Source organism: Sus scrofa, chromosome 1, assembly GCF_054392235.1.
Source record: "Sus scrofa isolate SSC_HxYL_T2T_F1_AM1 chromosome 1, Sscrofa_HxYL_maternal_Yorkshire_Landrace_v2.0, whole genome shotgun sequence".
Taxonomy (NCBI): Eukaryota; Metazoa; Chordata; class Mammalia; order Artiodactyla; family Suidae; genus Sus; species Sus scrofa.
Genome location: NC_139383.1, coordinates 131,890,645 through 131,911,752, shown reverse-complemented (window position 1 = coordinate 131,911,752; position 21,108 = coordinate 131,890,645). Strand labels below are relative to the sequence as shown.

At 33.9% G+C, this 21,108-nt stretch overlaps 1 protein-coding gene across 2 annotated transcripts in view; it reads right to left on the bottom strand.

Annotated features, from left to right (window-relative positions):
* Positions 1–1,309: 1,309 nt before the first annotated feature.
* The window catches only part of COPS2 (COP9 signalosome subunit 2), a 32,042-nt gene continuing 12,243 nt past the window's right edge, over positions 1,310–21,108 (bottom strand). The window contains exons 2-13 of one of the 2 annotated variants that reach the window (XM_021072083.2): positions 19,075–19,188; positions 18,141–18,218; positions 15,870–15,995; positions 13,804–13,914; positions 13,602–13,679; positions 10,934–11,108; positions 9,992–10,170; positions 9,831–9,883; positions 5,968–6,065; positions 4,686–4,768; positions 4,127–4,185; positions 1,310–3,233 (exon numbers count right to left, since the gene is read on the bottom strand). In XM_021072083.2, the coding sequence (XP_020927742.1) occupies positions 3,089–3,233; positions 4,127–4,185; positions 4,686–4,768; positions 5,968–6,065; positions 9,831–9,883; positions 9,992–10,170; positions 10,934–11,108; positions 13,602–13,679; positions 13,804–13,914; positions 15,870–15,995; positions 18,141–18,218; positions 19,075–19,188 (1,299 nt within the window). In that variant the 3' untranslated portion in view covers positions 1,310–3,088. The remainder of the gene's footprint in view (positions 3,234–4,126; positions 4,186–4,685; positions 4,769–5,967; positions 6,066–9,830; positions 9,884–9,991; positions 10,171–10,933; positions 11,109–13,601; positions 13,680–13,803; positions 13,915–15,869; positions 15,996–18,140; positions 18,219–19,074; positions 19,189–21,108) is intronic. The other variant, NM_001105301.1, reaches the window with a different exon arrangement.

Here is a 21,108-nt window from a genome sequence, read left to right as displayed (position 1 = left end):
ATTATTGACTTAAAAAAATTTCTTAAAAAATTCTTACTCTCATGGATATTTTAAATATATACAGCTGTTTTTCAGTCACTGCCAAACCGGTATCTCATTATAAGGTAACAAAAAATACTACACTGCTCACAGGGCTGCCCATTTAAAACAATCTTCACCAAAACTATACCCCTGATGTGAAATTCGAGTCTCAGTAGTCTTGATACACTATTGACCTTTAGTTAGTAAGGACTCCTGTAATGAAATTCTCAGTACATACATTCATATCTCATCTTAAAGAAAAAAGTTATATTAAGATGTGGAGAAAAAATATTTAATCAACAACTTAAAAATTAATTTAAGAGCTAGAATGAGTAATGGAAATCCAGCTTTTGCAGCAGAGTATCCATTTGTGTCAGTTAAAGATCACTGTGAAGTGTGTTTAATCTAGGTTTAGGAAAAAGGAGTGAATACATTACAATAAGGTGTAAACTACTGGTTACTGCAGTTTTCATAGAAGAGAGCGATTTAATCAGCAATTTAAATAAGAATGTGATAAGAAAAGGAAGGTATATATATGTATGACTGGGTCACACTGCTATACAACAGAAATTAGCACAATACTGTAAATCAACTATAATTTAAAAAATGTATAAAAAAGTTAAGAATTTGCCAATCAATTTTTAGTTATATTTTAATAAGCAGTCTCTTAAGATTTCACTTCTAAGATTTGCTGCATAAAAAACACAGAAAATGCTCAAAGGAAAAAAAGAGAAATGCTCAAAGGGCATTTATTAAAAAAAAGTTTATCAAAAACCTGTGTTCAGGAACAAATGTGGCAACTGACTTAAAAAAAAAAAAAGAACAAATCTCTAGGGAATACTAAGCAAAGCCTATTCAATACATACAATTTAAGATTAAGGTATAACTTTGGATATCATTAGATATTTAGCCTAGCTTACTCCCAAAAAAAACAAACAAGTGCATGCTTTCTTTTCATCTAGAAAATGGAAGATGCACCACTGCAGCAGCAAAGATACCTCAGAGAACTGGGCATTCCAAGAGCTTGGAGGGTAAGGGTTAAATCATGTCATTCAAATCCTTTGAATTCTAATTCCACCAATTCAGACAAAAGCAAGACCTTTTTTCCACAGTTATATCACATGCATACATACTGAGTACTGGCACAGAAACTCGTCATTTTTATTTGGGTAACAACGGTCTCTAAATTATGTTGAAAAATAAGTCCTAATTGTTATTACTCCTGTAAAAAAATTTTTTAGCACATTTTCCACAAATGATTTATGCAAAAGAGAAGAAATACACATGATTTTTATAATATCTTAGTTTTTTATTCCCTACCAGAGACATTAATTTTGTCTATCATTTTCTTTCAAATTTTCTACAATTTTCAAGTTGCACCTGTATTTAATACTGCATTAATCTGCTAAAGACATTAACTGATTGCTCTCCTAAATGTAATGATTATATAGTTTTAGTATAAATATATATCACATATTTTCGAAAAATTTGACAAAACCAAATAAGCATGCCTTGTTTTAAGTCCATGCTCCTTCCACTGTTTATAAAATCTGATTTAATGACCAAAAATTCTTGGTTGTCATTCTTCAGTTACAACAGTCTTCCTTCTGAACTGCCACTCTCTTCTTTTTACATAATAACAAGCAATAGAAAAAAACAAAGAAATTACCTTAATCTTAGTTCTTCCTTTTGACACTATAAAATAATGTGAACTGTTTTTTTTTTTAAATGAAACATACATCCAAAACTCAATACATTCAAATGAGCTGCGTCTCCATTACGGTAGTCACCTTGGAAGGCCACAGTTCATTCTCCTAACTATGCTACCACTGCTCAAAATACCTTTAAAACTCTTTTTGGATTGCCTTCAAAGCTAGGTGCATATTTCCACTATTACCTAAAAGATAGATTTAATTTTTGGAAACAGTCCAAAGTCGTTTGGTACCAAATAATGATAACAATAAAACAATCAAGATAGGTAATGTTTTTTTTAACAATATGTAATTATAAAGTTAATAGTGTGTGACAAATTAGCTCTGAATGCAATTCTAAAAGAGCAAAACCCAAGAGGTTCTGAGCAACGGTAGACTGCTGGAATTAGGAAATAGTTTTCCAGCATGATCGTTATGCAGGGTAACATTCATTTAGCTGTCTATGTTCTGGCATACTTGTTTAAAGTGAACATTCTGAGTTAGAATCTTTTAAAAAGGAATATCATTCTAAAAAAAAGAATTTTATTCCTTTAAAGCATCACTGTCAAAGTAAGTACTATGCAAGTGTTTTGTTAGAAACTAGGAACTTTTATCAATAAAGACTACTTTTAAAACCTTGAAAGCAAATAACCAACTTATTTGCTCTCGGGCTTTTTTATATCATTAACTGAAGATGAAATAATTTGACGTTTCTAAGGTACTAAAAAACAAAACAAAAACCCCAAATGTAATAAAAACACATCAAGAACCAAACTACAATTTCTGAGCTGCACTGTTTATTTTGCTGCTTGAAACCTAAGTGACAGTATGCCACTATAATTATGGGGTTTCATCTAAACCTTTACTACACTGCAGGTACAGAAATATACGGACACATTTTTGGAGAATTGACATTTTGCAAAATGCAGCAAACGTTTTAATTTATACATGAGAAAAGGAAGTGTTCAAAAGGGTATGCATTTCAAGTTATTGCAGGTTATTTGTGAGAGAATTTCTGCAGGTAAAACATGTTTAAATTTAACCAACAGTAGCATGTCAGTGTATTTAAAATCATGACAAAAATCTTCTCTCTGGTCATGTTGCCCATGACAAATTACTATGATGTTGTATGTTTTAGGGCAAGATACAGCATAAATCCCATGGCATTTTGGTTTTCTTCTGGAGATTAAAGCTGTTTTTCTTGGGATAAATGCAGCAGCAAAACACAAACCAGTTGATCAAAAAAAGCACTTCTGCCATAACTCCAATAATTTTCAGGACACATCAACCGACAGTAGTTTTGCCATTCCCAGTTCTTTTAAGGATTACATCTCTGCACTGTTGCCTTAAGTACGTATGTAAAAGCTTGTTCTCTGTTAAGCCAGTTTACTGACTACAGCCTGGTTGAGAGAATTTAGTTGGTTGGTCCATTTATCTAGTGCAGTATATCGGGCACCACCCCTCTTCTGATGATCCAATTCAAGGAGTTGGTTGACTTGATCAATTCGGCCATGAATAGTGCTGGAAATAAATAAATAAGACATGTCTACAAACCATTTTCACCAAGCATATCTTCTGGACTTCATAAAATATTCACAAAATTAGTAAATGCAAAAGAAAAAAAAATGCTGCCTACATTGAATGACTGAGTTCAACACTCACTGTAACATTCATTACCTTATTCAAACTCTAGACAGAAGTCAGACATCAGCTACCTTTCAATAATTTCACTGAAAGAATGAACAGGCATATACTCATCCAATTAATCAAAAGCAAATGTAATTTCTGAAGCTCTAAATAACATACTGATTTTAAGAAAGATTTATTTTCTTTTTCTGTGTGTCTTTTGAGGGCCATACTTGAGGCATATGCAAGTTCCCAGGCTAGCGGTTTAATCAGAGGCATAGCCATTTTGGCTTACGCCACAGCCATGGCAACACCAGATCCAAGCCACAATCTGCGACCTACACTGCAGCCTGTACCAACACCATATCCTTGAACCCACCAAGAGAGGCCAGGGATCAAACCCACACCCTCATGGATACTAGTTGGGTTCTTAACCTGCTGAGCCACAAAAGGAACTCCAAAATTTCAAACTATTATATACCATACCTTACATTTTAAAAACCAAAAAAATGCTATTCATAAATAACTCTCCAGCTGTGTATGGGTCATATACTGACTGAGAAACCTTTTGAAAATCATTTAGAACTTTTTCAGAGACCATGTGCTTAATATGATCATTCCTTTATAAAAGGCCATTACATACATATTATCTCTTTCAGTAGAAAACCATAGCCAGAGGGTATTTTTTTTTTAAGTGAAAAATCAAGAATTCAATTGTTACCTTTGCCATCATTATTCAAACTTTATGTCCTAAAAGTTTTGTGGTAAAAAAATAGACAAATACTTACTTATCCAATATGCACTGTACCAGCAAGCTCTCCACATCAGCTACATCTATGTTTAACTCCTAAGACAAAAAACTCATTATAATTCTACTAATTCACTTTTCTAAAGACTTCATGATTTTATACAAATACTTATTCTGATTTTAAATTCATTTCTACCACTGAGAGAAAATTTAAAACAAATTTCAATATCACTTTAAAATATTTCTGAAAAAACAGGTCTGATAAAATTTAGCTTTAACTTTTAAAGTATATTTCTACCATAATGTTATTGTGGTTGGGGTTAACTCTATATCAGTTATATAGTTCAGCCACTACTTGCTCTACAATTTTCTCTGAGGCTAAAAAATTTTTAAAACAAAATTTAATTATTCCTTACTTTTAACTCAATTTATGCCAAGAAAACACAGGAACATTCACATTAAAAGTAAAAACTTTTAAGTTATACTGTATTTTCAAAATGTAATGACTACAAAACATTACCAAAAATCACTCTTTTAAACAGAAGATAGGTATACTGCATTTATAACTACAAATTATAAATACTGAAATCCATGAATACCTTAGAAATAAAAGGAATATGTATTCTTGTGTAAGGCTTAATTAATTTTATAAGCACTTGTGTTCTGATGTTTCTCAAAAGCTCTGAAAGACAAAAAATTAAAATAACACATTTGTATTTAATAGTTTGTATATCTCTATGAATCACTATGTACTTCTAAATCACATTAATTAACTATATCATTTATCTCGCCAAAATACATCTTTCTGTCTGGTGAGGACATAAAGTATTTGTGTTTGAAAACATTTGCGTTCAACAGATGCATAGTACATTTAGAGACTGTCTCTCCTCTTAATTTTTTGTTCCCAGCTCCCTGATTTTGCTCATGTGGTGATGCTACCAAAAATATCCTCTTGCCTTCTTAATACCACTTCACTGCTAATCATTTCCTCCACAGTTAACATGGTTCAAGAAGCTCTAATTTACGACAACCAAGTTCCTTATCTTATGCTCTCTCAAAACCTACAGTACTACATTTTACACAATGATTTTACAATCATTTTTCCTAGTTTCTTTATGTAGAATTATCCTTACAAAAAACAAAACAAAACAAAACCTAGACAGGAATTATGCATGAGGCTTCTACATTTTTCTATACCCACAAAGAACAGTATCATTCTAAGTTCAAATAAAAACTTAAAATGTCTGTTAAATGAAAGAGAAAGGAAGGTGAGCAACAACAAAAAAAAACGAAATTACTTCCAAAGTATTCTTCAGATTTCCCTAATGCATCTAGGATTTAATTATTTGAATGAGTTGATTATTAAAAACTATCAAATAGCTCCTTAACTGGTGGGCACACTGGAGGTATAAAAGGCTCAAAACAAAGGGATAATTTTTGTCCTTGTTAACCAGTACTTATTAAAAATCTCATATATTTGTTAATACAATGTTACCTTTTCAAAGTAAATGCACCTCAGCATTATCTATAATAGGCTGTTTTCAAAGCTTTTGTTGTCAAAAATAAATCCTAAAATTTAACTTTGAACCTAAGCACCAGTAATAAATGTGCAACAATATCTAAATTAGAATAAAAGGTAAAAGGGATAGCTACTTTAAGTGGATATAAGAACTTGATTATATTAATAACATGAAATTGGCTAATGATTTCTTTAAAACAGCTTTATAATTTTAAGGAGTATCTTATTCCATAACAGCACATAGAAATATTTCCACACTGTGCAATAAAGAGAAAAAAAAAGTTTAATTCCATATAGCTCCATTAAGAAGCACTGTCTGTCAGTGGCAAAGTAACAGAATTCAGTTAGCAGAAAGAATATACCTTCAATGTGTTCCCTTATGAAAGGATCATCCATGATGTTGCTATGATTGGTTTTAAGAATCTTTTCAAATTCAGTGATGTCATTATTCTGATAGGCACTAACAGAAAAAGAAAAGCATACTTTTGTCAAACATAAAGAGATCATATATTAAATCAGATAATCTAAAGCTCGTTTCTCATTTTCATATGCAAAAATCTAAATTACAATTTCAGTAATGAAAATTGGAAACACTTCACACATATTCTTCTGAAAACAAAATGAATTTTCTTTTTTAATGCTTTTGGTTTTATAAATGAAAGATTAAATAAATCTTCTGGGGTTTTATCTTATATTTATACATAATCAATTAAAATCTCAAAATCTAAAAAGCAAAAAAAACCCCTCAAAATCAGTACTGTTAAGAATTGACAACAGTTTAATAGCCATTTAATGCTTACTGCTTTCAAGTTAAATTGTGTATTTTTACTCCCTAAGAAATCAGGATTCATGCATACTACTGTATTGAGGAGTTTGGATATAGGACAGTATATCCTCTTTGAAGATTATTATTCAGAAATGCAGCTTCCCAATCTTTATCTTCTAGAAAGATACCAGCAACTGCCAAAACTTCTTAAACAGATCATGTGATTCTCAATTCTCTCTAGTCTTAAAATTCCACTGAGTTATATCGCAGAAACATTGGTGGCAGATAATTAGTGCCAAATTGCACAAACATATGATGGAGACTGCTGCAGAAGGCCAAAGGCTGATTTATGTTCATGATTCTCTAAGGTATCTACTATCTACTCTTGAAGGCACTAAGGGGATTGCTAAAGGTGCTGAGAAGGAAGAAGCCAACCTTCTGGATATGGCACCAATGTCTGCTTTATATGTAAGACATATCATCAGCCAATCTGTATGCCCTCTGCTGTGCTTCCATCTGTTGGGTCGCAATGTAACTTCATGTTAGGGGCAGGTGATTCAAGTGCTTCAACAGGAATTATTTTCCTCTAGTCTGCTGGCAACTGACTAGGAAGATAAAATTAGGATGCATTACTTTTCTTACCTATCCCAAATATATTATTGTAATACACTACAGGAAGATATACTTAAATGGTGAAAACACTTGCACACACATATATTTTATCCAAGAGACATTCTTCCATTATTTAAATGGCTTAAAAAAAATCTTACACAAAATGTAGGACACGATAGACCACTCTGAGTCAAAATTTATCATTAAATAAGTTTCTAAGTTTCTATATAGAGGCTTCACTGGATTATAATACATATTAAAATACAGTCATTGCTTTAAAAAAAAATTTTTTTTTTAAGGGCTGCACTTGTTGCATATGATAGTTACCAGGCTAGAGGTGGAACTGGAGCTGCAGGTGCCAGCCTATACCACAGCCACAGCAATGTGGGATCTGAGCTACATCTGCAACCTACACTGCAGATTGCTGCAATGCTGGATCCTTAACCCACTAGGCCAGGGGTTAAACCCACATTCTCACGGATTGCAGTTGGGTTCATAACCTGCTGAGCCACAATGGGAACTCCTAGTAATTCCTTTTTAAAGGTCTGATAAGAGTTTCTGTTGTGGCGCAGTGGATATGAAACCAACTAGTATCCATGAGGATGCAGGTTCAATCCCTGATCTTGCTCAGTGGGTTAAGGATCCAGCATTGCCATGAGCTGTGATTTAGGTCACAGACACAGTTCAGATGCTGTGTTGCTGTGGTCGTGGTGTAGGCCAGCAACTGCAGCTCTAATTTGACCCCTAGCCTGGGAACCTCCATATGCTGTGGGTGCAGCCATAAAGAGCAAAAAAAAAAAGTCTGATAAATCAATGCTTTAATCCATTTACTCAAATTTTATATTACAGCCACAGCAACGCAGAACCTAAGCCACATCTGTGACTGACACCACAGCTGGTAGCAACAATGGATCCTTAACCCACTGAATGAGGCCAGGGATCAAACCCACATCCTCACGGTTACTAGTCAGGTTTGTTTCTGCTGAGCCACAATGGGAACTCCCACTTATCCAATTTAATTTGAACAAAGTACTAATGTTTAGGGCAAAACTTCCCTTCAGTATTTCTTTCTTTTTTTGGTCTTTTTGCCTTTTCTAGGGCCATACCTGCGGCATATGGAGGTTCCCAGGCTAGGGGTCTAATCGGAGCTGCAGCTACCAGCCTATACCACAGCTACAGCAAGGCGGGATCCGAGCTGTGTCTGCGACCTACACCACAGCTCAGGGCACTGCCGGATCCTTAACCCACCGAGTGAGGCCAGGGGTAGAACCTGCAACCTCCTGGTTCCTAGTCGGATTTGTTAACCACTGAGCCATGACAGGAACTCCTCCTTCAGTATTTCTTATTAAAAAGTTAAACTGTTTCTTAGCAATTTAACTTAATAAACAAATATTTTCAAAGTATTATAAAGTTAACCTCTAATCAAATCATCTCTTAGTTAATGTGGCCAAATGTAGACAGAGTAAACTGTATTGAGGATGGTGAAATCACTTTTCATAACTAAAATAAAAAAAGAAAATTTATTTTCTAATGTTGCAATTTAGGTGACTCATAATTTATAGCCTAATAGTACTTTTCTAAATAAAAAAAAAAGAATATTAACACAATGTCATCTAAATTATCCACCTATATCTGAAAACAAACCAAAAAACCCCAACCCTGCCCTATGTCCCTAACTATTCTTCCTGTCTTAGTAAACTCAGCTGTATAAACCTAAAACAATGGACTTGAAACCTAGTTAAGTTTCTCATACTTTTTAATATCAATTTTAATATTAATTGATCACAGCAAGTTTTACAGTCAGTTGTATCTTTTACCATAGAAGCCAACAATAAATCTTTAGATTTCTTACCAGTATAACCCCTCTGCTGCTTCTCATCTTAGAAAATTTCCTGAGCAAATTTAATTAAAGTAGGGTTTTATCATGTCAATTAAGAAGATACATAAGTAAAGAAGCTATCTTATTGAAAATTCTTTTTTTTTTTGCTTTTTAGGGCTGCGCTGTGGCATAGGAAGTTCCCAGGCTAGGGGATGAATCAGAGCTTCAGCTGCCAGCCTACACCACAGCAACAGCAACAGCAATACAGGATCTGAGCTGTATCTGTGACCTTCACCACAGCTCATCCAAATGCCAGATCTTTAACCTGCTGAGTGAGGCCAGGGATCAAACCCAAACCTCATGGATACTAGTCAGGCTCGTTACCACTGAGACAGGACAGAAACTCCCTGAAAATTCTTGACTTATTTCAACCAATTTGTAATCTCATTTTGAATTAAGGCAGATAATTCTAATATTGTGAAATTGTTTTAAAACCTCTGGCTTTCTGCTGAAAAAAATAGCATGCGTTTATACACGTACATGAACACATACACACAGACATAAGATTAAAAAAGAGCAATAAATGGGAGTTTCCAATGTAGCTCAGTGGGTTATGAACCCAATGAGCATTCACGAAGATGTGGGTTTGATCCCTGGCCACGCTCAGTGGGCTAAGATACTTAGATCCCATGTTGCTGTGGCAGTGTTATAGGACAGCAGTTGCAGCTCTGATTCGACCCCTAGCCTGGAAACTTCCATATGCTGCAGGTGCAGCCCTAAAAAGCCAATCCCCCCCAAAAAAACAAAAAACAAAACAAACAAAAAAAAGCAGTGAATATTTATAAAATCTTGTGACTAACAAAAACAGTATAAAAAAACTTCAAAAATTTCACAAACTTTGGTGTACTTCAAGCCAAAATACAAGAGAGTTAACATTGAGAATTAACTGAATTCTGAAAAGTTCTCTCTTCTTTCTCCTTTATTCACTGCTTTAAGGAAAGTATCTTAATTGAAATATAAAATCTTACCTTACTAAATTCGTCATTGCTAGAATTTCTGGATCATTTTTGTAAGGTTTGGCCTAAACACAGTTAGAAAAAAAAGGAAGAAGAATTAAATACATATATGTACAAAGAATGTTTATTTCCACAAGAGCTGATAGAAATTAACAACCAGAGCACAAACATACCTCCTGTGAATCAAATGGGTTTATTCCCGATTTCATTAGCATATTTGCTAAAACCAAGTATTTTAAGCAAGTGGTTCGTCTTGGACTTCCTGATTCATCATAATTCTTGAAGGCTTCAAAAAAATCAGTGTGTGCCTTTTCAAATTCACCTTCTCTCAAGTGCATTTTACCACCACATTCTGTAAAGAAAATAGAAGAAGCGTTTTCAATTCTATTATTACAGATTGACCACTTTATAGAATCAAAAACTATTTCGGTGTCTTCTAGTCTTTTTAATTCTAAAACTTCAAGAGTACTAGCTCCTAAAACATCTAAAAGGGACACACTTGAATTCTAAAAAAGCAAGCTCTTCATTAAACATCACCCAAACAAGCATTTGAAAATCTTTGTTCTCAGTTGAAGTAGAAGGCAATTTTTTTTTTTTTGCTTTTTAGGTCTGCACCCACGGCATATGGAGGTTCCCCAGGCCAGCGGGTCCCACTGGAGCTACAGCTGCCAGCCTATGTCACAGGCACAGTAACATCAGATTCGAGCCACATCTGTGACCTATACCACAGCTCACGGCAATGCAGATCCTTAACCCACTGAGCGAGGCCAGGGATCAAAACTGCAACCTCATGGTTCCCAGTCAGATTCATTTCTGCTGCATGATGACAGGAACTTTCAAAAGTAATTTATCTATCTATCTATATATCTTTACAATTCCAGAATAGAACTTCTGATGGGTGAATTTTCTATTAATAATAATATCTTTACTAATGTAAATTGTACAATGACAAAAACTCATCCTCACTCCTTTCTAAGACTTCATCATTTCATCAACTTTGCTACTTTGTTATTTTCACTAAAACAGAAACAACCTTTATAGTCATTCAGTCCTATGCAAGGACACCCTGGTATCTTCACATGACACTGCCCACACACTCTCCAAACCAAACTTGCCTCTGATGACTCCCATGATCAGTGGATGAGGGATGGCAGACTTGATGTGAAGTGACTGTTCATAGAGTGCTTTAAGTTTTTTGTTATTTTTCTGTGCTGTGTACATTTGAATTTCCAAAGCATATATTTCTAATAACTGTGTGCCTTTTTTCAGGTCATCTTCACCATCATCAGTCTAGGAAAACAGATAATGAACATTTAGTCAAGATAGAACTCAGAGTCAATCTAGTTATTTTTATTTGATTTAGCCTGAGAACCTTACATTTATAATACTAATTCTGTTGGAAAATGCATTACAACTTTTAATTGGAACAAAGATTACAAAGAACATGAACTTCAATGGCCAGAAGTATTTTTTTTAATGTATAAAAGTTGAGTAATTTTTTCTTCTTTTTTTTGGCCATACTCACACCATGTGCAAGTTTCCAGGCCAGGGATCAAACCCATGCCACAGCAGCAACCCAAGATGCGTCAGTGACAATGCTTGATCCTTAACCCACTGAGCCACTGGGGAACTCTCTGTAATGTTTTTTATTTAGATTATTTATGGTTTTCCCCAAATCTTCACAAGAACATTAGATCACTCATTCAGTCAAAAGTACTTCCCACATGCCTTCCTAGTGCCAGGCACTGGGTCTACCTTGGGGAAATACAAAGTTAAATAAACCAATATTCTTGGTCTCAAAGTGTTCACAACTTAGAAGACCAAACTGTCAACAGATAAAATTATAATATAAATGATAATGATTCTAATTGAAGCATGAACCAAGTGCCAAGAACGGAAGAGAAAGGACTCACTCTCTTGGGATTTGTTAAAGGAATAACAAAAGTGGTGACATTTCAGTTTGACTTTGAAAGATGACCAACAACCAACGAAACACAGGCCAGGAACAATAGATTATTTTTCAGATAACCATAAATACAAGCAATGCCATACACAAAGCCAAAATTAATTACTTATTTGGTCATCCAACTTAAAACTTCTGTTTAGTACTAATAAGTCACAATAAGACTAAAAACTATGATATGCAAGAAAATCTGTACATTTAGATGACCATGCATCTCTTGTATATACTCTGATGTTATTTACAATCCAGATAGCATTTTCCTTATGTTCCAAAATAAACCAAGAAAAACCTCTCCAGAGGGCTTTTTCATATTCCTTATGAAAGAACTTCTTTCATTCAGAAATAGCTTCTCTACCATTTCCATTTCATATGGAAATGAACACAGCTGCTTATGCATCAGGCTAAGCTTTCCTAAAGAATGTGTAGATAAGAAACAATCTATAAATGATTAATCTGCATTATAAGGCAAAACAATTATGAAATAGAAACACTGTTTTTAAAAACTAAAAAATGGTAAAACTATTAAATGAAAATCTGCAGACAATTTAGAACACTATTCTGATCAACTTTTCCCCCATTTACATAAATAACATATAATTAGAGGGCATTGAAAGAGCTTAAAAATATTTAAAATGGTATTTCTACATAATATTTAAACTACTATCAAGTAACTTATTGATCAAGACGAAAAAGGAAATACAAAATGACAGGTTCTATTTAGAAAGTTATAGACGTGTACTGTATAGACCATGTGGCTATATGAATTTAAATTAAAAACTCAGTACCTCCATCATACTGGCCACATTTCAAGTGCTTGATGACACATTTCAAGTGCTTGATGACACATAGCTGATGCTACCACACTGGAGAGCACAGATACAGAATGCTTCTAGCATCACATGAAGTTCTATTGGACAATGTTGTTATATAGGATTCATACATGAAAACTAGAATATAAACTATCTTTTTTATTTTTCTTTTTAGGGCCACACCTGTGGGCATATGGAAGTTCCCAGGAGAGGGGTTGAATTGGAGCTGCAGCTTCTGGCCTACGTCACAGCCACAGCGACCCCAGATCAGGGCCGTGTCTGAGACCTACACTACAAGTGATAGCAATGCCAGATCCTTTACCCACTGAGTGAAGCCAGGGATCAAACCCGTATGCTCATGGATACTAGTCAGGTTTGTAACCGCTAAGCCACAATTGGAACTCCTAGAATAAAACCATCTTTATGATCTATACCTGTAAGATTCTTTCCAATTTTCATAGGTACATAACTAAATATGAAAGGCTTATTCTTTTTTTTTTTTTTGCCATTTCTTGGGCCGCTCCCGCGGAATATGGAGGTTCCCAGGCTAGGGGTCAAATCAGAGCTGTCGCCTCCGGCCTACACCAGAGCCACAGCAACGCGGGATCTGAGCCGCGTCTGTGACCTGTACCACAGCTCATGGCAATGCCGGATCCTTAACCCACTGAGCGAGGCCAGGGATGGAACCTGCAACCTCACGGTTCCTAGTCGTATTTGTTAACCACTGAGCCATGACGGGAACTCCCGAAAGGCTTATTCTTAGCATTAATGACGCATCTGTTAGTTTACTGATACCTGTGTCTCATTCTAAAAAATAAGGACTGAAATTAAGATTAAAAGAGGAATAAATGTAATACTCAGAAAAAATAAGCTTTTTGGTAACTTACTTTCCCAATTTTATTTTTGGGATGATGCTTGAACAAAAATATCCCTAAGCAATGTTTCAAATACAATTTTTTCTTATGCTTTTTTACTATGAAGCAATATTAAGGAAAAATAAAGGAATGCTACCTGGCAGGACTGATGTAACTGGCGTAAAATTTTTTGAAGTTTTCCATATTCCTCTCGTTCTAAATATAACTTCCCCAGCTGTAAAAAAATAAACTTATTAAAATTAAAAGATTTCAACAGGAGAAGGCTTGCATCTTTAGCAGAGTTTATCAAGGATACCCGCCCATTCTTCAGAAGAAAAAAAAGTAATTGTAGTTGTTACCTTTGTATTTGTCTTAAACCACAGTCTGTCATTCTTAGCATCTTTCAAAGCTTCCAGTGTTGTTTCATAGAATTCCTGCAGTAAATCCATCTGACATAAAAAATCAGAATTCTATAATTGTAAACAGCAAATTTGTACCTGTTAATAAAGTTAATTTGAACAAACTAAAAGTGCATCTTTGAACTTTAATATACATTAAGATACACTATCTGTATCTTACTGAATGTCTGTGACAGTCCACAAAATCAACAATACCTTAGTAAAGTACAGATCAAATTTACAGAAAGTGACAAAATGTGTTTTTATTCAAGTTTTAAAAAATAAAAGCCAGAAAATGTCTAATGTCCTACTAGTATAGGTTTGTCCTTTCCAAACTAGTAACTCACTCTATATAAATAGAGGTAAATAACATACACATAGAAATAGTATGGTTGTTATCAGTGTATATCTTATTTGCTCAACTCTCATTTGGTACCTATTATGTGGCAAATCCTAAGCAAGTTGCTAAAGAAAGAATAAGCCTCCTCCCTCAAAAATTGTTCTATAAATGTGACTAATCAATTAACTGGGCTATAAACTTTTAAGTTACTGTAAACTGTTGGAGATGAATGGAGGGACAAAGTCTTGCACAATTTTAGCTGTGTCTAACACCATCAGTTCATATGTCTGAGTATGGCTTTTTTTTTTTTTAATGGAAATTGCTCTTTGTTTGAATTATGATAAGTTCCCTTGTCCCCACCACTTCTGGTCCCGCCTTTGTTTGAATACCTGATTCTCTAGGTCTCTACTTAACAGGATCAAGAGGTAAGAAGGCCATGAGAATAGGAAAGGTTGAGACTGTCAGAAAAGGCTGCCTATTTATTTATGACTGACGTCAAAGTAAATAAGTCAAGTTCTGGCCAACCAATATCTATACTTACTTTCAAAAGACAATAAAGCTTACATAATAGCACAAAGCAACACACAATCTTCAAGTTTTAAAATTACTTATTCCTCCCAACATTTATAAATAATGTACAAAAATATTTTGATGATGCATTGGTAAAACTCAGAAAACATTTTTTCACTTAAGAAAAGCCTCTTTAAAAAAATAAACAAAAAAAAAAAGAGACTTAACTGATTAAAAGACCCGATATTAAGAATTCTAGAATTAATGCCATTAACTGCTAATGTTCTAAGTAAAAATAAGTTTATCTTCCTCTATTTCCATTATGTATATTTTAGATATAAAGAGTAAAAACTGCCTCAATAAATAAAAATGACATCTAGTAGAAAAGACAGATCAAAAGAGGCTGATTTTGAGATGAACATCTTTTGAGTACAAAAATTATCAAGTGTTCTAAGAAATGGTAAGTAACATAATCATCTCTGATTTTCATAATAATCAAAAATTAGTTCTCTGGTGGCCTAGCAGGTTAAGGATCTGGTGGTATCACTTCTGTAGTGCAGGTCTGATCCCTGGCCCAGGAACTTTTGAATGCTGCAGGCACAGAAATAAAAACTAGAATAATGAAAGCACTAACATTCCACATGCCCACTGTAGTTCCTTTATTCAGCCCTTCCTTTCACCATCTACCTATTCTCTGTAGAAGCACAGAGATAGCACTGAACACCTAATGAGTAATGCTAATTATTAATTGTATGAGTACAGGTTCTCCTCCCAAGGATCCTTATTGAATCAAATCTACACAAACCACCTAGGACTCACTGTTAAGTATTAACAGCTCAGGATGTTTAGCTGAAGTATTGAGGAGTTTATTAGATAGAATTGTGATAGTAACTATATGGGAGTCTAATATAAGCCTGCAAAAGTTGTGTGCAGATTATGTTCGATCTGAGGATATTGTTTAAAGAGATTAAGCTAGGGTTATTACCTTTTAATATTATGTCATTAGTACTATAATCAAGTAGCATATATTATTTTTAAAGCACACTAAAAGTAAAAACTAGCATAACTGCTTAAATAGAACCTTTAGGCTTTAAAAAAAAGAGAGAGAGAGAACAATGCCCTTTGTATAAACAAGAAACACACTGATAAGTACCAAGAGGGAAAAACAGAATCTAACCTGTTTAGAAGTGGAGATATAATCAAGAATAGAATTTATGGATTTTTCAGAATAATTTCTTGTGACTGCACTCCGAATATAGGTCAATAGTTGCTTATATCTGTTCATCATTTCTGGAAAGTTTGTCTGTGAGGAAAGAAAAACACATTACCAGGTACATATTTATGTACTAAGGTATGTACATGATGTTTATAGTACATATTACTACCTAATTGAAAAATAAAGTTTTTCAATTACAGAGGAACTATGTATGAAACACTACAAATGTTTTAGCTTAAATTTGAAGTCACTCGATTACTCAGACACATGAACCAAATTCATAAAGCTTATAAAAGTTACAAGTTACAGATTTTCCAAATTTCAGATAATATTCCTCACTACAGAACAAACACATAGATTCAAATCATAAAGACTACAAAAATATTCAGAGACTAGGAAGCTCTCTAAAAGTAGTTACTTATTTCTTCTCCCCCTATTATTGTCAGGCTCTTCCATTAAAATCTTAAGTGAAAGAATCTCTTCAAGCCCACTAAAGAATCTCTTCTTATTCCACTATTAAGTAAAGTCCTCCCCACCCCTAAAAAGGAGAAAAGTCCTCCCACCTAATGCTCACTCAATAGTAGATGGAGCTACTATTGCTATTCCTTGCAGGACTATTTGCATTACAGGAAACATGAAAGATCTGAGGAAATAAAAGACTACTAGTGAAATTTCCAGCACTTAAATTCCCCATAATCTCCAAATGCTCTTAATCTCTCTTTTTATTGTGCTCTATTCTACTTTCAATCACAAAGATGGAGCAATGGCAGATATAATGCTTTCTTGACTAGCAGAACATGTGTTATTTATTAGGGTGAAGAATAAACTAATGTTACTGTAATTTTCCTGCTTACGACTATGTTCTCCCCTGGTATATAGCATGAAGGACAAGGAAAAAAACATGAGAAGACTCTGAAATCTAAGAAAGAAGTGAATTATAAAAAAGAAAGCAGCAAGAGTAGGTGGAAAAAAAAAAAATTAACAGAACATGGGAAAAGCTTTAGCAACATATACCAAACTACTTTTGTTTTTAAGTACGCCAGTACCGTATAGGGGTAAATAATAGGTAACATGCTCTCAGTGAGCTGCTAAAATCCATGTTACAGAATATATCTCCTGGCAAAAGGGAAATGAGAAATACGACTGTTTCAACTTCAAGATTTTATCTTGATAATTAAATAGGATTTTAGTAAAAAGTTAGTTTTGACTTCATTTCCTTATGCTATAATAACTTCAAAGCTATTTTTTCAAAACTTATGTTACTGTAATTAAAGACTGAGGGACAATTAGGTTAACTGCTTTTTTGTTTTGTTTTTTAAATCTGCAATGGTAAACACATTGAGTAGCTGATAACAAAACCCCAAACTACTAGAACAACAACACGAGCCCTACTGTGAATCTAACTGGAAAACAAGAGGGACAGGAATGAAGTGATAACTTTTGTAAACTATAACTTACTCAGAGATGCTACTAGAGCAAGAAAAAGGCAGAGAAAAAAGGTAGGCAAAATAACACAAAATACAAGTAATTCTTTCCTTTTACTTGCTTCCCATTTTGCCTCAAGGTAAAATGGTAAAATCAAATCTTACAGGTGGGGTACATTTAAATGGGCTCAAAAAGTAAACCACTACTAGTTTGTTAAGATAGCAGATTTCAGTAAGGTCTCTTGGTATTACTTTAAATCAAAGACTCTTAGGAGTTGAACACTGGGCCCTTAATCTCACCATAACTATTCAGTCAAATCTCTATCCTGAGATACCTGGTGCTTACACAGCCTTCTAAATTATAAAATATACTGATGTTTCCTAAAGATATATAAGGCCACCTGGATTTACCAATAGATTATTTGTGAGGTGGGAGAAGAAGAGGAGCCATGAATAACGCTAAGGTTTCGGCCCTAATAAACGGACAAGCAACTCCCTGTAATAAAAAGTAGAACTTGAGAACTCCCCCAAATAAACACTGATAGTTTGGAGAAGAGTCACTCTACTAATAATGCAACCAAATACTGTCCAAATATCTAAAAGTCTTCTTAAACAGAAAACTTTGTATTCTATGAAGAATTTTTAAAAAATTTAGTATTGCTGTACTCACAAATAAAAAGTAGGCTAAATATGGAAACACATCAACAGAATTATATGAGAGAAGTAGATATAATGCCATTTTGCTGCCATGAAGTTTTTAACTATATAATTTCATTATCAGTTTAATTCCTCCCAAAACAAATCTTACCAACTTGAAGTTAATCTTAATCATTTGTTTCAGTGCTTTGAATCCCCACTCTCCTTTTTCACCTTCAAGTTCCAAAACCTAAAAAAAGAAGAAATTTTTAGTATAACTTAATACTGTTCTTTTCTAATACATCCAATGTCTACTTTTTAATTTTACATCATATGAAAAACAGTCCCAAGCACTCTTACTTTTCAATGTCATTTTTAAAACACTTAAAAAAAAAAAAAAGTCTTAAAATGCTTACTTAAGGATAAGAGATCTTATTTTGAAGATCTTTCAGCAAAAATTAAATAAGAACTACTTCTTGATTATTACACAGTCCCCAGAGTACTTTTTATTCCTTTGAATAATTTTGGGCAAGAATAACCCCAAAATTTATCAGTAGTAAAGAAATCACATTTCCCCCCCTTTTTTGGCCACCTCCACGGCATATGGAAGTTCCCAGGCCAGGATAAAATCCAAGTCAGAGCTGCAACCCATGCCACAGCTGCAAAGCTGGATCCTCAACTCACTGTGCTGGGCCGATCAAACTAGTACCTTCAGAGACAAGCCATGTCATTAATTCACTGTGCCACAGTGTAAACTCCAGAAATCAAACTTTTTAGCAATGAAACCACACCTGTGTGATATGTCACTAAAACAGGAAATAAGATTGCAGGGATAATAACTATTGACTAACATGTTGATTTTCTTTCCACCAGAACCATACTAGTTTTTCTGGACAACGGCTTTGCTCTATAGATAACTTGATTGGAAAATACAAAGGAATAGCCCTTCTGAAATATTTGCTTATGTTGCATAATACAAACTTACTTTATATGATATCACCATGTATCCAAATATATTTCTGAAACAAAATCACATGGAATTTACTTGATTTAAGACATCATTTAGAAAAATAAAAGTTATAGAATCAACCAGAAAAAATACAAACCTTTTGAAAACTGCTTAATGCTGCTTTTGGGTCATCTTCTTTTAATGCTTTGGAATTATAGTACTGATTTTCCAAATCCACATTTGGCTCAGAGTTACTATCTTCAGAGTATTCCTGTGTTAGAAAGAGATATTAAAATGTAAAAACAAAACAAAACCCACATATTGCTAAAATGTGAATACTGTTACGATAAAAACTACACAGTATAAAAAACAAAATACCTTAAATACACAGGTAAAATAAATAACTATTTAAATAACAAGGAGAAAGGCTAAAATCAAGTAGATAGCAGAATATAGTAGTCTCCCCTTATTTGCAGTTTCACTTTTTGTGGTATCAGTTGTCTGCATCAACTGAGATCTGGAAAGCTCCAGAAACAATTCATATGTTTTAAGTTGCAAGCCTTTCTGAGCAGCATGAAGAAATCCCCCGGAAATCTCCTGCCATCTCTTTCTCCCAACCTGGATGTGAATCATCCCTTTGTCCAGCATATCCCACCTGTGAGTCACTTAAAACAGCAGGCTCATTATCAGATCATTGTCCCAGTATCTCAGTGCTTATGTTCGAGTCAACGTCATTTTACCTAATAATCACCCCAAAGCTCAAGAGGAGTGATGCTGGCAATTCAGATGTGTCAAAAGAGGCCCTAAAAAGTGCTTCTTTAAATAGAAAAGGTTAAAGCTCCCAACTTAATAAGGAAAGAAAAAAAATGTATGCTGAGTTCACTAAGATCTATGGTTAAGAACTAATCTACCCATGAAATTGTGAAGGAAAAAGAAATTCATGCTAGCTTTGCTGTTGGATCTTAAACTGCAAAAGCTATGGCCACAGTGTGTGAAAGTGCTTAGTTAAGATGGAAAAGGCATTAAATTTGAGGGTGGAGGACATGAACAGAAAATGTGTTCTGACCAATGGCGGTGTGCTATGCCAGAAAACAAAGAGCCTATGTGGACTTTTCAGCAAGGAATTACCCGAAACAAGTGACACCAAGCCATTTACTGAAAATAAGGGATGGTTACAGAGATTCAGGAGTAAGTTGGCACTGAAAAATATGAGAGGCTACATTTGCCAGTGAAGCCACTGTCACATTTCTGGTAGAGTTGAAGAAGTTGATTATGGAGAGAGACCACATTATACAACTTTTATTACAGTATATTGTTATGATTATTCTTTTATTATCAGTTATTATTATTAATCTATTACTGTGCCTAATTTATAAATTAAATTTTATCATATGTATGTATGTATAGGAAAAAAACATAGCATGTATAGAGATTGGTACTGTCCTTGGTTTCAGACATCCACCAGGGGTCCTGGAACTACTGCAGAATAATTTATTTCAGGTCAAAACTACAATTTCCATAGAATCAATACAAAAGAAAATTACAGAGAAATACTGGTTAATAACCTCCAATTTTGTAATGGTTAACCTTCCATTGATAACAGAACCTGAGAAAAAATCAATTATTTTAAAATTATTATGTAAATGTTAATTATCTTTAGTTCCATAATCTAGTTTTCTCTACTTCCCAAGTCTAAATTTCATTATTCTAACATGGTCTAACTACCTCGGATGGTAATCTATATATGGCAAATAGTCTATTGCTAAATATTAATATTAATATTTTCTTTATGTGCATTCCCTATTACTCAACAGCTGTGTAATTAACATACTTTATTAGTCCTGCAACAATCAAAATAAGTAAAACAAAATGAATTCATACAGTTTCATGTGACTTTTCACTACTTAAGTTCAGTTCCTAGTTATGAAACAATAAAGCAGAAAGAAAAACTGGACTATGACTACTATTCTGTGGAGCAGTATAAACAAGAGTTTAAACAGATATTCAATTTAATGATGAGATTATAAAATATACACAAATTAGTGTGATAAAAGTTATTATCTGGGAAGAGAGAAGATTTCCTTTAGCTACAAATCATTACAAAGGGTAAGTTTATATCAAACTAAGAATAATGCCTGGAAATAAACACAAAAAGAACAGTATTACAGAGTTATTTCTAAATTCAAATACA